The sequence below is a fragment of the Cyprinodon variegatus genome, unplaced genomic scaffold (assembly GCF_000732505.1).
Source record: "Cyprinodon variegatus isolate N-32 unplaced genomic scaffold, C_variegatus-1.0 Scaffold936, whole genome shotgun sequence".
NCBI classification, from domain to species: Eukaryota; Metazoa; Chordata; class Actinopteri; order Cyprinodontiformes; family Cyprinodontidae; genus Cyprinodon; species Cyprinodon variegatus.
This window is the reverse complement of record NW_015151389.1, coordinates 111326-123625: the sequence shown is the minus strand read 5'-3', so window position 1 is coordinate 123625 and position 12300 is coordinate 111326. Positions and strand designations below refer to the sequence as shown.

The 12300-nt window shown below is 40.8% G+C and overlaps 1 protein-coding gene across 1 annotated transcript in view; it reads right to left on the bottom strand.

Moving 5' to 3' along the window:
- The window catches only part of LOC107100095 (sodium- and chloride-dependent GABA transporter 2-like), a 44062-nt gene extending 38163 nt beyond the window's left edge, over window positions 1-5899 (bottom strand). The window contains exon 1 of the mRNA XM_015398461.1: window positions 5708-5899. Coding sequence (XP_015253947.1) covers window positions 5708-5882 — 175 coding nt within the window. The 5' untranslated portion in view covers window positions 5883-5899. The remainder of the gene's footprint in view (window positions 1-5707) is intronic.
- Between the last annotated feature and the right edge of the window lie 6401 nt (window positions 5900-12300).

Here is a 12300-nt window from a genome sequence, read left to right as displayed (position 1 = left end):
GCATTTTTTTTTTAAATATTTTTTTTATTTACAGGCGTCTGTTATGAATGAAGAGCGCAGGTGCACTTATGAAATTATGATTACACATAGATACCATGACGAGATCCTGAGGCCCATTGTTCTGCGATACATGCAAGAACATCACCCCATTTTGCTTCAGTATAATGCATGGCCTAATGTTGCAAGGATCTGTATACAGTTCATGGAAGCTGAAGACGTCCGAATTCATGAATGGCCGGCATACTCACCAGACACCGCCATACTCATCCATTGAGCATGTTTGGGGTGCTCTGGATTGGCGTATACAACAGACTGAACCAGTTTTTGCCAATATCCAGCAACTTCGCACAGCCATTGAAGAGGATGCTGAAAAACTAGTCCATACATTTGTTATTTCAAGGCTGGACTATTGTGATTCTTTACATCGGGAAGTCTACAATCTGTAGTTAAAAGCCTTCAGCTGATCCAAAATGCTTCAGCCAGAGTTCTGATGAAATTTTAAAACAGAAATCATATCTCTCCCATCCTAGTTTCTCTTCATTGGCTTCCTGTTTAATCCAGAATAGAATTTAAACATAAATACACATATAAAGCCTTAAATGGCCAGGCTCCATCTTATATCAGAGATACGATTGTTCCTTATGTTCCTAACAGAGCACTTTGCTATCAAACTGCAGGTTTATTAGTGGTTCCTAGAATTTCTAAAAGTAAAATAGAAGGCAGATCTTTTAGTTATCAGGCTCCTCTACTGTGGAACCAACTGCCAGTTTTAGTCAGTGAGGCAGAAACCCTGTTTACTTTTAAGGGTAGGCTTAAAACTTTCCTTTTTAATAAAGCTTATAGTTAGAGTGGCTCAGGTTATCCTGAGCTATCTCTATAGTTATGCTGCTATTAGCCCCTTTTACACTACCCTCTGAAAACCGATCCGTGCCAAGCTTGGATCAGTTAACTGTGTCAAGCTCGGGTTCTTATGACCTTTTACATATCACGCTAGCATGGTTCGTCACCTCCTAGTGATGATCTACTGTACTACTGCTCTCTAGAGGTAAACAAGCAAATCAACATGGCGATGCCTGTAACATTCAGGAAGAGTAAGATGATGATGATATCTACTGATAGACTAGTACCATCTTAGAGTGGTTCATATGTGTCTGGTGAGGTCCAGTTCAGTTCTGTGTACCATTTACACTCAACAGTTATCTTGGTTACTATTGCTTTCGAGTTGGTGAGTTGATGCAATCAACTGGTTTTCCTTAGATAGAAAACTCTGAATCAGTTTGACTTTATGATCCGGTGAATTGTAAAGTCAACATTGTAAAGTGTATCTATCTATAGATAGATATAGACTAAACATTATGTCTAATCAGCATCTTGATAGTTCACCCCTGTGAGGTTTGACGGATAATCGCAGCAAAATAGAATTGCTCACAATCGCAGATACAGACTGCTCTGTGAACAATAATTGAGGAAAATGGTGATTTTGTGTATGCGGAAAAAGTTTTAGGTCTTTGAGTTCATCTCATCAAAAATGGGAGCCAAAAGTTTTGCATTTCTATTTTTGAGTGTAGTAACCCCATCAACAAAACCATTGTTAGGACTCCAGTCTTTGTGGTCTGTGTGTTTGTATGTTTGTCTTCCTTCCTCCACCAGGCGCCACCTGGTTCTGATTTTCCTCCTCACACACCTGCAAGGGGTTATCTTGCTAACGGAGTGCTCCTAAGCTGCTGACTGCCACTACCTCGACGCCAGAGTGTTTGCCAGTTTTGGGTACTCTTGCAAAGCTGAGTTTTGCTGAGCCAAACTGAGCTTTTGTCAACCTGAGTCTTAACATTGTTTTTTGTCTTTGCTTCTCGGCAGGGAAACATCCTGCAATCTGGATTTTTCGGACCTTCTCTCCCTGGAAGGATCAACTAAGCTTCAAACTGAGCTGAGGAAACAAACCGGAGGTTTGGATCCACTTTTCCCAGAGGAAACGTTTCAGCTTCTCACTGAGCAAGGGATTAACCTGTACAACAGTCCTTGCAAGTACTGCAGGAAATCCGAGTGGCAGTCAGTCTTTCTCCATTCATCTACAAGCAACTGCATTCTGGGTAACCCTGTCCGCCCTCCACCGTATTAGACAAACACCGGAACACATTCCGCACCTAATGGAGTCAACCTAATTTCTGGAAACGTGAGTCTGCCAACCTTTTCTCCTCTTCAAGTTCGAGAATCAATTCACCCACTGAACCTGAACTAACCGCAGTGTGTTCCCCTCACCTTTCAGTTCCGGTTGAGCAGTGTTCAGAGCAACACTGGAATCTCCACCAAACTTCTCAATAAACCTGTTAAACTTTTTACCTAGTCTCTCTGTATTGGTTTCTCTGCATGTGGGTCCAAGCTCTTGATAAAATCATGACAACCATCAATTTATGAAGGGGAATATTACATTTTGAACAAAGCCATTCGAGTCTAAGACAATAGTTAAGGTTGCAATTAAGCAATCACCTTGTTGAGATCAAATGTCAGTGATGTAACCGGAACGACTCCCCTCTGAAGGCATACGCCTCCGACGGAGTCTATAAGAGGAGCTCTTTCCCATTCAACTTCCTGTTGCCAGTGGTCTGCGGCCACTAAAGGCCTAGACTAAGTGCTTCTCAGTTGAAAATTATCCTAAGTAACAACCAAATCCCTCTTGAGGGGTCTGTGCTAGCTGGACTGAGTCAGACTACCCATCCTACGATTCAGAAGGAGCTGATCATCGCTTTTCCTGTGTCCTGCATGATCCCACCTGCTGCAGCAGAGAAGAGCTAATCCAGCTCTGATCGACCTAAATCGAACTGCCAAAGGAACAACAGTAGGACCCAATTGCTGTTTGCCAAGGAGCCGTTATGAGGCACTGATCTGTGCTACACTTGTACTGACAAATGCCTAAGAGCTGCCACTCCTGCTGCTACATGAGGGCTGCCCACAGGTAACTGCTGTAGCTAAAGGGAGGCATCTCGGGCTGTGAGTTGTAAAATTAACTCCAGAAAAGACAGATTTATTTGGTTAATGACTAATAACTCTGCTGGTAGCCATACTCTGAACTGCTAAATTTGGAAAGACAACTGGATTTAAAACAGCTGGTCCACCCATTTACATAAGAGACTAAGAACCCTGGTGAGTAAGCAAATTAAAGTCATACCCACTCAGCTAATAATAATTATTTTGTTTTACCCTCAATTTGAATGACGTATTAATTAACTATAACTTCCAGTTTTAGTTGTGTAATATATTCATAAACTTTTGGTTAACTTGCACAACAACCTTCAATGTTGGGATGAATGTTAAGATCCCCAACTGTAATGATCTTTTCAGTATTCAATACTACACCAGACAGAAACTCTGAAAAATGAGTAAGGACCTGGGGGAAGATACAAAGTTCCAAACAGACGAGATTTTTTTGTACAATTTGGATGGGGGAACTAAGGGTTCAATGTTCAAAAGATTTGTAACTATTAACTTGCTTTGGACTAATCAGTAAGTCAGACTGACAAATTGTTGCTACTTCTTTTACTCTCCCAGAAGGTGAAAATTTAAATATCTAGAGCAGGTTGCCTCATTTATGAGGCTGCCGCCAAGTTTCTGTGAGACAAAATAAATCAAATTGATTATCAATAATCGAGTCATTAAATAACAGACTTTTTGAAGAAATCAGATTTAATTGTTTTAAGTTTTTCCATGTTTGCAGTCATTTTAATTCTAACTATAAAAGCACTGGCACTGCACTGCCAAGTAGAAAATTTTGCCGGAAATTGGGGAGTACAACTATAGCTAGAATTCGCACCTGATCTGGATCATTACCAAAGTAAATGAATATTTCCTTGGCATGGAGATTATGAAGATCCCAGGAAAGACAAGCTTAAGATATAGACGTGTGCATGATAAAACTGCATACATATTGGACAATGGTGGTCTTGACATTGACAATATTTTTGGAAAATGTAATCTATGCTTAAAAGAGCAACTTAAGTTTAATTGAAAAAGCAATAAGATCAAGGCTTTGGGCGGACAATGCAGAGGCTCTCTGTCAAATTTCATGTCCAAACAACTTTGATTTGAGTAAAAACATGCTATCAAGCAATTAATTGAAGGGAGAATATCTGCCGACATTAAGATAGGAGGGATGTTTTATGTGCAACAACCCAAGATATAGCCAAGAGATTAATGTCTGGTGTTCTTTTGAGGTATGTCACAGACATAGTCCATGAAATGGTGGTTGCAGTTTTAAAATGCAGCTTAATTACCGGACAGTCATTTGTCACTCTTTTAACGGAAATCCTAGAGCATAGGGAATTTTACATAGGTCTGTGCATCAGCACAGGAGGAAATTTGGAGATAGATGTACCATATACATACTGTAGAGCTAGGTGTCATCTACATAACATGCATAAAAATAAATATTACATTTCCCAAAGATGGTACTAAAGGGAAACAAGGTAGATTATGAAATATAGAGGCCATACTTTGCAACAACCAGTCCTCAATTTTATATTGAAATTTAGAAAAATGGTTCTAAGTCTGAATGCAAAACAGAAGAACCCCCCAACACACACACAGACACCCACACAAAATTTTGGTTTTTAACATGTTTTTAACATGATTTAGAGCATGACAAAGGAAGGACCTTAAAAATGATTGTCCCCTGTTGGTGAGTGTTCAACAACATGACTGTCCCCTGTTTGATAGGTGGGTAAGAGCACACACATACACCCCTACACACACCCTCTTCTTAATTCAAACAGCTTAACTGGGACTCATTTCCCACCTTGGCTATTCTCTTCATGGGGTTCAGGCATTGAGCCCCACAAGGAGCAGTTGGTGCCCACAATGTGCTATCTTGCCCAATGTCTTTGAGACATGCCAAAATGGGCCCCACTTTGTCAAATACAAAACACGCACACAAACCTACAATATATCACACTATCCCTGTGTGGACTTTTCGTTGACTTCTGTTCACATAGCATATATTTTCATGTCCTAATCAAGACCCTTACACGAAACATAACCTAAACTCAATTCCCAACTTTTCCTATGCCTAACCCCACTCCAAAAAGTGAATTTCTCCTCATGGGGACCAACCATCCCCACAAATATCTATAAACCCCCTGAATGTATCATATTTTGAGGAAATTGTCCCACCCAGGTAACAAGTACATGGCCAAACACACATACTGTAGAGAAGCAGCAGATGCCCCTGCAATCTGATGATTCTGGCTTAAACTTTTAAATGATCTGTAACCTATTAAAAGTTTGAAATGTCCAGTCAAAATAAAAAGGTGACTGTTCTTGACTAAAGTATTGATAGTATATAATGGAAAGGTTTTTTGTTTTTTTACTGTAAATTTACCCTTGTTTTATATTCTTATACTGTTAATATTTTTATCTTTGAGTAAATCTGCATGCTTCAACTTCCTGCTGGTAAAACCTATGTTTCCCAACTGGGGAGAATAAAGGATATTTTTGTTATTTATCTTTGCAGGCTTTCATGACCTGAAAAATCCTTACTTATTTGATTTTTATTCATCTTTTTACACTGTTGTTGTACATTACTTTTTATTTCTTTTTATTTATTTTTTTTTACAGAACTGAACTTCTCAAGTATCTCCTAAAGATGCAAGTTTGTATGTACATAAGTCTGCAAAGCCTCCCTCCAACCAAGTAGAAAACCAGTGCAATTACTCACCCCCACCATTCTTGTAGCAAAGATATGGAAATCTCCACACATTGCCAAGTCCAATAATAGCACCGGCCACACTCAAGATAAACTCTTTCTTGGTTTCCCACTTGCCGCGCTCTTTGGCACCCTGTGAGGTGTTCTGTCCAAGGTTATGGCACATCTTAGAAGGAGCGTCTTCCATCCTGCTGAGTGTTAAACAATCTGGTGTGGGTCTTTTGGTTTGACTGGCTATGGGGGCTGATGTTATGGGCTTTACCTAAATGGTTATCTAATTTAAAGGCTGCATGTTGTTTAAGCCACAAGATGGAGCTGCAACTGTGTCCCAAAACAGATATGTAATTTTGAAGTGTGAGTGTTTTGGATTTATGACTTTAACTGGAGTGTTTTCTCACCTGATAATTACTATAACACAGAAAGGTTTCAATGAATCACTATTACACTGTCAGTAAAATAAGCTTGATGGCTTCAAATAAGACGTATACAATAACTACAAAACTACCTCAGGTAGTGTGCTCCTCAAGAGGAGTACTTTTCTCTTCCCCACAGTCAAAAGCTGTAACCTCTCCTGCACATCAACTGAGTTAGAGAAGTTTCAGAACAGCTCTGACTGCAAAAAGGTTTGGCCAGTACAAATTGTTGCATTGAGTGGTACAAAATAATAGGACATGTGGAACAATACAAAGCGTATTCATTAATTTAAACATTTTCAAGCAAAAAACTCCCAAAATAATTTGTTTCTATTGTAAAAAATCTTTTTCGCTATCATAGACCCAAAATCAAAACGTAATTAAAATCATGTTGTATCTTGAAATTTCCAAAATGCTTTGTTGACTTTTGATAAAAAAAAATTCCAAATGGCTAAAATGTATTAATCCTCTTAAACCCTGAGAAGCCAGGGTGCAGACCAGGAAGAGGAGTCATAGTTTAACACACCCCATTGCACACACCCCACTGCAGCTTCTCTACTCATTACTCCATCCAGACCGTGTCTTGCCATAACCGAAATTAAATAAATTTGAAAAGAATCCATAAGGAGTAATTCATGATAATCTAATTAAAGTAAAAAAAAAGTTAACTGAGTTTGCTATAAATTCTTCAAACATCATTTTTTTTTTTTTAAGAGGAGGGGGCGGTTCTTTTAAATTATGCAAAAATATTCTGCAATGCCCTTAAATTCAAAATAGAATTTAATAATAATAATAATTGAACTTTATTGATCTCATATTTGAGAAATTTAGCTCTACATTTCGCCCATCCCCTTTGGGAGCAGTGGGCTGCTGTTGTAGGGCAGACGGGGAGCAGTGTGGGGTTAAAGGTCTTGCTCAAAGACCCAGACTGGCAGTCTGTGGAAGTAGGGCTCGAATCCAGAAACTCAGTGTTCTAAGCTGTTAGGTGGGGTTCTAACAGTTTAAAATCCTCCTTTTTGCATATAAAGCCTAAAACGGCCAAGCTCCATTTTATGTTCATCTTATGATGGAATGCAGACCTTATTACCTTCCAAGGTAATTCACTTCTGTCTTCCTAGCTGCTGTGTTTATCCCCTCAGATGCTAATGCCAAGCTAGCCCTGAAAGAACTTTATGCGATCAGTAGCAAACACCAAACCAAATACCCTGAGGATGCTATAATTGATCTTTTAGTTATAAGGCTCCTCTCCTGTGCAACCAACTTCCAGTTTTAGTCTGTGAGGCAGAAATAAAGCATAAAGTTAGAGTGGCTTAGGTCATCCAAAGCTATCTCTATAGTTATGCTTCTATAAGCTTAGACTGCTGGAGGACATAGGAAGCCCTTTTTTTTTTTGCCATCCTGCTTCATTCTATCTCTATTCTCCCACTCTGCAGAATTTGTTAGTTTAATCTCTAACACTCTTCTCTCTCTCTGCTTCATCTGGTCTGTTCCTGTTTGGGTATGAAATCATCCTGGAGAAAAATCAGCTGTGCTGCTGCTCTCAACACTTTTGTATATAGATTTTCAAACTCAGCCTGTTTGACAGTGTAGTCCTGTTTCTCTGACTGTGACTAACTGGATGTGCTCTCTTTGTCCTCTGATGTGGGGGCTGGCTTGGAGCTCATCTGCCTGGTTGTGTGTTTCCTGATTGACAGTTGCCTTTTGTATCTCTGCTTCTTTCTGTATGTGTGCTTCTGTCTCCTTGAACCCCAGTCGTCCTTGGCAGATGGCCACTCATGCTGAGTCTGGTTCTGCTGGAGGTTTCTTCCTGTTAAAAGGGAGTTTTTCCTCTCCACTGTCGCTACAAACATGTTTGGTGTGAGGGATTGCATTTGTGTCAGTGAGTCAATGCTATCAACTTGTTTTCCTTAGATAGAAACCTTTGAATCAGTTTGACTGTGTGATCTGGTTGAGATGACGTGTTGTGAATTGGCGCTATATAAATAAACTGAATTATATTGAAATATTTGGATGAATATTTTTAATAGAAAATCAGTGTTCTTTAACCCTCATGTTGTCCTCATTTTCTGTTTACACCATGTGTCCTCCGGGTCAGAATGACCCGTCTTCACTACACCCCCAATATAAGCAGCTTTTTGTGGTAAATGTTGTCATTTAACACAAAATGTCTGAATACTCAAATTTGCCCTCTTTACTTGAATTTGTACAGCTTAAGAAAAGAAAGAAATGTGCAAAAATTAGTTTTGAATCTATTTTATTCATCCCAATGACTCCATGAATCAATCAGGCCTCAATTAATCTTTTTTTCTCCAGTGACCAATTTAAGACAATACAATTCAAAAATATGAAAAATACCATAACCCATCCAACTCACATGTTGGGCAGTATGCAAGTGCACAGCCTTTGCAGATATATTTCCTACACCTGCAGCATGTGTTTTACAGTCCTTGTTTTGAGGGCAGAACTAACATCTCTTCCTTTTACTTGCCCCATCTGTGAAGTGGCTGTGGTAGATGGATCCTCATGTTGATCAGGAGCTCCTGCACTCTAAATAGCTTTCACCGCTGCTGCAGAGGTTTTCGTGCTGGGACATGCTTCTTTCTTTCAATGAGTGGAGTTAAAAGTGCCTTTATAAGCTGTTCCAGGAACACCCTCCTCTTGTCTTGCTTATGAGACATCCAGTCCAGGTTATATGGATTCGGACCTACCTGCTTGCTAATCCACAGCAGGCAAAGCTGTGGCAAGCCAGGCGATGGGAAAGAAGCAGAAGACGATGAGAAAAAGAAAGCAGAGAAAGTGTGGAAGAGCTGTGGTGAACTGGTGACAGAAAAGTGAAATGGTGTGTTCAAAGATGACCCTGCACAGTTTGAGTATGTTTGGCTCGAGGTTCTGCTGTGAAGCAGGATTCTCTACCATGAACATAATCAGTTTGTAAGGAACAATTCTCTCAGCTTGAGGGTTTTTGACATCCTCCACTTCCTATTCTGAATCAGAGTTGTCTTCCTGGACATCTAAGAAAACCTGCTCTAAAGCCTCTTCGACATTGTAATGCACACTCATGGCTTCAGCAATGACAAAATTTGAGGTCCTCCCTGCAGCACCTGTATAACCTCTGAAAATAAACAGGTGGTCTTCTAAAGTCACACTCTGTGGTTGGTAAATAGCTCTGTGACCTTACTTTCAACTCTATTTGCCTCACAGGTCATTTTTACTCAAAGACCACCTTTGTACCTTTTTTTGTACAGCTTGCCTTGAAGTGGTCATAAAAGCAACATTTTACTGTTTCTATTGTTGGGGCCAGTTTAGGAAAATGTTTCATGTTTAAAAAAAAACTACATTTAGTTGATTTTTGCTTTTTTTAATACAGTGGCAGGTCATTTTGACCCGAGGACAACAGGAAGGTTAAAAAAGGTTCAGCAAATGTCTAAGTCAGCATACAAGAAAAACCACTACAGGTGCATGAATAAGTGATCCAACAGAAAGAAGAATGTGTGGCGGCCAAATTATTTACCAGTCAAGGCTTCCAGAATAATGAAACTCATCCTCCCATCTGACAGGCCTGCTATCCGACATGCACACAGTTAAGACACACCTGTTTTTTCACTAGATTTTGTTTTTCAGTATTTTCAATATTTTTTATTTTTGCCTCAGTTGCCTGTGGGAACTTATTAAAGCTACAAACTTGTCTCTGCCTCCTTATCACTGCATTTAGGTCATTAAAGAAATATCCACCCAACCTTGAAAGAAGGAACCAGCCAACACGGATCCAGCAGAGCCACCAAGTAATAAGGCCAGAGACTTTCTAAAACTCTTCAGAAGCACATTTGACGATCTACCCGTCAATCAGTCCTCCTTGGAAGCGGGTAAGTGTTGCTAAGGAACTTAAGAATGGACTAGAAATGTTTCCAGAACTCCAAACCTAGTCCTCCCTTCTCCTCAGTTAGCTCCCCTCAGTGTCCTATGCACTCAGCCAGTTCCACCAAGTGTCCTATCTCCTCAGTCAGAACCTGTTGGCGTTTCTACCCTTCATTCAAAACCTGTTACATTTCGACTCCTCAGTTACAACCTGTTAGCACTTCTCCTCAGATATATTCACTTAGCGCTTTGCCTCAGGCAGATCCTCTATCAGAGCACACTCTGTGCCATACAGAGACCCCTGAACCCCAGGAAGGGTCTAACTGTAAAACTGAGAATTGTGAGAGCTCCAAGGTGATGAGACCTCCAAGGCCCCTCACCGGGCACTCCACGAATCCAAAGCCCCACAGTTGGCCCTCCACGCCTCCAAAGGCCCTCAGTGGATCCTCTACGCCTCAAAGGCGCCTCAGCTGGCCCTCCTGGCCTCAAAGGCCCCTCAGCAGGCACTTTACGCCTCTTCATGGATCCCAAGCTGTGCTGCCTCTTCCTAGGTTCCTGTGCCGCCTCCTCCCAGGTTCCTGTGCCGTAGTCGGCAGCCCCCGAGGTTCCAGTGCTGTAGTTGCTGGCCTCCAATGTTCCTGCTGCAGAGATGCCATCCTCCAAGGTTCATGCTTTGGAGAGACGCCATGCTCCTGAGGTCCTCCTTCATCACCGTCGTCACAGTCGTCCTCCAGAGGTCCTCCTACATCACAGTCCCCACGGCAGTCCTCCAGAGGTCCTCATTCGTCGGTGCCCTCTTGGCCACCCTCCAGAGATTCCGCCTCGCCTCCGGCCTCACAGTCAGCCTCCTGGGACTCTGTTTTGCCTACGGCCGGCCTCCTTGGACTCTGTTTTAAATCTACAAACTCATGTGGTTGGATGGCATCTCTTCAAAGAAGACCAGGTTTCCTTCAAGACATTTGCAAATTATCGTCACAGCCCTCATTGTTTTCTGGAAACCACCTAGACAATCAGTGGTTGAATGAAGACATGCGGCTAAACAAGTTATCACTGGTCAGATCAGAGGGGACGATCTTTTAAACAGTGTCACAACAGAAGCTTCCGACTAAATGGCCCAGTTCAATAGCTGTTGGCTGCCTGATTGGGGAACTAGCTGGATTTTGCAATGGAGGAGTACAGTTCGCAGCATAAAGTGTTACGTGCATTCAAAACACATTCACAATAGAAATTTCCACGTGTAGCTGTTTTTGTTGGATAAAGATAAAACTGATATATAATTAATTAACAAACTATTTGAAGACATGTCTTATCCTGATACATCCAGAATCAGGACATGTCAGGATCAGTAGTCATAATGAAAAGTAATTACAGTAGTAGTGTCATGAGACATAAATTTCAAGAGGTGAAAAACAAAGTTGTTTTTTCCTCCTGAACTTCTAAGTACAGGGTTCTCTCACAGTGTGTGATGTCTAGGTCTGTTTCAGGGCTGTCAGTCAATTATTTTCCTCCGGAGTGCTGTGCAGCTTAGAATTTCAAAGCCACTGCAGGGGGCACCTAAGGATGACTGGCTCTACTCCAAAGTGCACAATAATCTTCTATGCTTCTGCTACAGTTCACTGACTGGAAATTTGGGTTTTTTAACTTTCCCACAGCAGATTTTGTAACCTTTCCAGCTGAGTGTCTGAAGTATAACCAGGGGTGGAATTCAAATAATCTATTTCTTATATAAAGCTTTGTGTAACAAAAGGCAGAGTCAAAGCGGTCCTAACTGACTTTCTTAAATTTAGACTTTTCCAAGCATCAAAACAGGCAGGTCAAATAACAGTTACCACTGTTTGTATGACATTTCACCATTTGGATAATTTTCAGTGGATGTATGAGCGGTAGTCGAGTTCTAAAAAAACAAAAAACAAAAAGAAAGGGGATGGAGCTTTTTTTTTTCTTTTGGAACCATACATACATAATTAATATATTCTTTTAACCTAAAGCACTATGCATGGTATGGTTGCTACATCACAGTTACACCGATCATTGACCTTGACCAAGGCACCTTTCAGTAGAACTGCAGTCAGTCCCTGGCCTGGCATGGCTATCACTGCCCCTACAGAGTCAAGGACTCATTTCCTACTGGGATCAGCTTTATAGCCATGGTAGGCCACTTCTTTGATTTTTAATCCTGTGGCAATGAATCTATTAAGATTTTGAAAAAAAAAAAACTAATTAAACTCTGCAAATGAATATCTGAATCACTTTCAGGCACTTCCTTCCTGTTTGGACCTGCTCACTTCCTGTTTGGATTAACTGAGTGTGGAGCTGCTGCAGCTGTCCAGAGGAACT